The 4,737-nt window shown below is 58.6% G+C and overlaps 1 protein-coding gene across 1 annotated transcript; it reads left to right on the top strand.

Annotated features, from left to right (window-relative positions):
- Positions 1-225: 225 nt before the first annotated feature.
- Positions 226-3,894, top strand: CBX2 (chromobox 2; the record flags this gene model as incomplete). Its single annotated transcript, XM_080629308.1, has 5 exons — positions 226-300; positions 386-429; positions 921-986; positions 2,047-2,116; positions 2,557-3,894. The coding sequence occupies exons 1-5, from the start codon at positions 229-231 to the stop codon at positions 3,892-3,894; spliced, it is 1,590 nt and encodes a 529-aa protein (XP_080485434.1). The 5' UTR covers positions 226-228.
- Between the last annotated feature and the right edge of the window lie 843 nt (positions 3,895-4,737).

Below are 4,737 nucleotides of genomic sequence, written 5' to 3'. Positions count from 1 at the left end.
TGCCCCCACCTCCACCATCAAGCCCCGCCCCCCACTTCCCATTGGCTGGTGGGGAATTTGGGGAGCCCCCCTCAAACTACCCGCCCCCCTCCCTCCCGCTGCCGGGGGGCGCGCACGCGGCGATGGGGGGGGGGGGCGGCAAGGCGGGAGCGCGCGCGCGTGGCCGCCATCGGGGGCGCGCCCGGGGGCTCCCCTTGTGTGTGTGTGTGTGCGTGCGGGGCCGGGGCCATGGAGGAGCTGAGCAGCGTGGGAGAGCAGGTCTTCGCCGCCGAGTGCATCCTCAGCAAGCGGCTCCGCAAGGTGGGACCCGCCGCACACATCCCCCCGGCTGCCGCCCCCCCCGCCGCCTCTAACGCGCCTCTCCCCATCTCTCTTCTCTCCGCAGGGCAAGCTGGAGTACCTGGTCAAGTGGCGGGGCTGGTCCTCCAAGTGAGCAGGGCTGCGCGGTGGGGACTGCGCGGATCGGTGCGCGGCCGCGGGTGCCGCCCGCCCGGCCGCTTTTGTTCGGGTCGCGCCGCTCCTTTTGTTTACAAATAAGCGCGGCCGCGGCCCGGCCCTCCCGCCGCCGCGTGGGGCTCCGATCGCCCCAAGCGGCCTCCCCACACCGGGCCGGGACACCCCCCCCCGTTGCCGGCGAGCCCAGCTCCCTCCGCCCTCCCGCTGCCACCGGAGCTCCCCTGGGTCGCGCGGGGCTCGCCCATTCCCTCGGCGGCGTGGCCGCCCCCTCCCCGACCCGCTTCCCCCGGCCCCTTCTGCCGCGGCGGTACCGGTACCCGGTACGGGGATGCTCCGATTCCAGCAGCACCGGGGGCACGGAGGGCCCCGCTGTCCTTGAGTGAACTTCCCGGTTCTGGGCCGGTAACGGGGCCTGGGGACCCCCCGATTAATGCTCTTACCCAGCCCCATGTCGTGTGTTACAGGCACAACAGCTGGGAGCCCGAGGAGAACATCCTGGATCCAAGACTCCTCCTGGCTTTCCAAAAGAAGTGAGCGAACTCTAAATATTTCTAAGGGAACGATAAAGTCAATTAACTTCTAATTGGCTGCGCGTGCAGTGGAAGTTGTGGAAACAACAGCCCGGAGCTCGGCCCGTGCCTTTTGTGGCACGGCCCTTTTGTTCACCCCCTGAAATCACAGCCCAGGTCTACCCAGCGCAGCTGGGGCTGGGCAGACCCCGTGGATCCACAGCCCCAGGGCTGGGTTTGCACTGGCTGCGCAACAGGGACACGATGCCACAGAGACCTTTGGCTCCCGATCCTGGTCCAGTGACCGAGACCTCAGTGGGGATTGCAGGACTGGGGGCTTGGACAGCACGAAGTGCATTCATGGAGGGCACTTGTGAGAGGGAAAGGAGGTAACAGTGGGAGAAAATGGTGTCCTCTGCCCAGAAGCACAATTGTTCTGCAGCTATTGCACAGCAGGGATCAGGCATGGAGGTAGGAAGGTAGCCAGCTGGCTGTGGTAATCACCGTGCTGCCAAATATTTTGGCTCCATGTTAATAAAAAATTGTGAAAATTTATGATAGGATCTAATTATTATTTGTTTCAGGGTCCATTTTTCAAGAATAGAAGCTGATGGATAGTACAGACAGCACAGTGCTTAACTAGCTGTAGCTAGTGCAGCTTAAAACTGTCCTTAACCAGAGATACAAAGTGGCGCAGCGCCCTGAAAACACTCTTGCGTTGCATCACATCCATGGTCCAGCTCTTCCCTTGGCCTGTGCCAGCCCCACAGGGTGCATGGTCCAGGTGCCACATGGGGAAGTTTAACTTCCCAAGGCCCTGGGTTTCCGAGTTCTTAGGGCTCTTTGACTGCACTTGAGCGTGGTGTACCTATAAGAGCATGAGTCCAAGTGAGTGATACGCTGGGAGCCCGCAGGATCATGTGTTGGAACGAGTTAAGGACACTACCCAGGTGCTGGAATGGGACCTGAACCTTCAGCATCCCCAGCAAGGGAGGGTTTCATGACAGAAGAGAGGAACCAGGCTGGTCTGGGATGTTTTTTTCTTCCCTACAAACATTGTCCTCAATCATTGTTTCTTCAGGGAGCATGAGAAAGAAGTGCAGAATCGGAAGAGAGGCAAGCGGCCCAGGGGCAGGCCGAGAAAACACGTGGTGAGTCTCGGTGCTTGTGGAAATCCACAGCCATGATGGTGCTGGAGGGCACTAGCACGTGTCTGTCCACAGCATAGGGTGGTGGGCTCTTGGGCTCCAGAGCATGGTGAGGACACAGTGATGCCACTGGAGGCTTTGGAGACTGCAGTGATGGGTAGGGGAATAAGGTTGCCTGCCAGGAGGATGTCCCTTCATCCCTGCAATGGTGGAGAAGGAGACAGAAGTGTTCCCTGGGTCCTGCTTGGTATTTAAGCCTGGTTGGCTTTGCCCTGTGCGCTCCCCAACTCTGTTCATGACAGACGATGAACAGATCAGCCAACATGGAGGAAGAATCTTTATGTGCCCAAGGCACCCAGACAGGCAACACTGAAGGATTTGCAATGTCCATAATGGCTCTTCAGGAACTTGTGTTAACTTTCCCTGTCTCCATTGCTTTGCAGGAACCAGAAATGCCTGTAAAAACTAAGTCAAGTAGCTCCTCTTCCTCCACATCTTCCTCTTCCTCCTCCTCTGATGAAGAGGATGAAAGTGACCTGGAAGCAAAGAGAGGTTCCCGCAGCAGAGAGACTCACCCGGTACCGCAGAAGAAAGCTCAGATCCTGGTGGCAAAGCCCGAACTAAAGGACTGTTCCAGGAAGAAGCGTGGACGAAAACCTCTTCCCCCAGAGCAGAAGGCGGCTCGAAGGACCGTGAACCTCACAAAGGTGCTGAAAACATCCAGGAAGGAGGTGGGCAGCAGCAACAAGCTGATGGGGAAGCTGCAGCCCCAGCACAGCACACAGGGCTCGGGCATGGCCCTGCTGAAGGACCCGCCAGGCACCTTGGCTGGGCTTAGCTCGGGGGGGTCATCAGCAGAAAACCTGCCCAACATGATGAAGAGCGGCTCCACCAGCCCAAACCGAGCCATCAGCTGGCAGAGCTCCATTGTGCACTACATGAACAGGATGTCCCAAAGCCAGAACTCAGCCGAGAGCTCACCCCTGGGCAGGCTGGCACTCAAGGCGCAGGCAGCCAGTAAAAGCGGCTTAGGGCTGGACTTAAAAATGAGGAACCAGAAAGCATCTGGAGAGCTTGGGCTGAGCACGCAGGGACCCAAGAGTGCCAAGGCTCTGAGCAGCAGCACTGGAGGGGACCAGAAGTCAGGGTTTGCTGCAGGAAGCCAAGTGCTGCACAATGGCAATAAGATGCCTGCAAGCTCATCCAGCTCTGGCTCCCAGCCGACCTCCAGCCAGGAGCTGAATCTCCAGGCTCTAAACCTCCAGAGTGTCAAAAACGGGCCGAGCGTGGCTGGTGGGAGCAGCATCCCCCGTCACCTCTGCACTGCCATGTCCAAAGGTTCCAGTGGTGGCTCAGCTGCAAGTGCAGGTGGCGTGAAAGGTAGCACAGCGGGTGTTGGGTTGAATGCTGCCAGCTCAGGCTCAGGGGGGGACAGCAGCAAGAGCAAGAAGCAAACACACCGGGCAGGAGACAGGGACTTGGCCAAAGGCAGTGCAGCCGGTACGCAGGATGGGCACGTGGCTACGGAGAGCCGCAAGCCAGCCGCGCTGTCCGAAATGAGCACAGGTGATGAGACCAGCTCGGATTCGGACCGGGATTCGGCTTCCTTCCCAGGCGTGGGTCAGAACATGTCTGTCTCCATCCAGACCAGTCAGGACTGGAAACCCACCCGCAGCCTGATCGAGCATGTCTTTGTCACCGATGTCACTGCCAACCTGATCACGGTGACAGTCAAGGAATCCCCCACCAGCGTTGGGTTTTTCAACCTACGGCAATACTGAGCCCAGGAGCATGACAGGAGGAAGAGGGTCCTTCAGCCTCTCCCTCCACTTTGCCCAGCTCTTCCATCAGGGTTTTTCTTTCTTCAAGTGAACGCAGAGACCTGCTGGGACTCATGTCCAGAGAAGCTTGAGAGAGACGCAGTGAAACCTGCTCAGAACTGCCAGTGGGTCGATGGATCCCTCCCGGCTTCTCCCCATCCTCGCCTGGAGCAGCATCCAGAGCAGAGGCAGCTGATGCTGTTCTCCAGGAGCAGGGGCACTGTTGCTACCGAGGCTGCCAGGCTGGCAGGTTTTGAGCCAGGCTTCACTGAATGTGAGTTTCTTTGCTTTAGACCTTGAAACAGCGGCTGACAAGGTCTGCAGCTCCCTGGCAGCAGGAGGCTGGCCAGGCTTCTACTCAGGAGAGCAAGAGGAGATCCTTTTCTTTCCTCTGGGCTCCCCACATATCTGCCCATGAGCCGTGGCGAGGCGTAGGTCAATCCAAACGAGGTGGCCACTGCTCCCAGCCCTGGGGCCAGCTGCATCCGGGGGTTTTTCAGGGTACGCTCAGCCCAGCCACCCCCCTGGGCCAGGTCACTTCCAATGATGAAGTCCACGACGTTCCTGTTGTGCTTTCCAGCTGATAGGGAAATATTGTTTACATTTTTTAGTAAGGAAAAATCCTTCTTTTGTCTTTGAGGGAGAGGAATAAACCCCGTTGAGAGAAGGCTGAACCCCGGGTGTCACCAGTGGCAGGTGTCAAAGGAGCCTCTTTCAGAGCAAAGGATGCTGTTAGCAGTACCTCTTTACTGCCTGCGGTCCTACCTTGGGAGCCAGTGAGAGCTGCTGACTTCTTCACAGTGA

The sequence above is a fragment of the Psittacula echo genome, assembly GCF_963264785.1.
Source record: "Psittacula echo genome assembly, chromosome: 14".
NCBI classification, from domain to species: domain Eukaryota; kingdom Metazoa; phylum Chordata; class Aves; order Psittaciformes; family Psittacidae; genus Psittacula; species Psittacula echo.
Note: the sequence above shows the minus strand (reverse complement) of the source record. Positions and strands in the feature narration are given on the sequence as shown.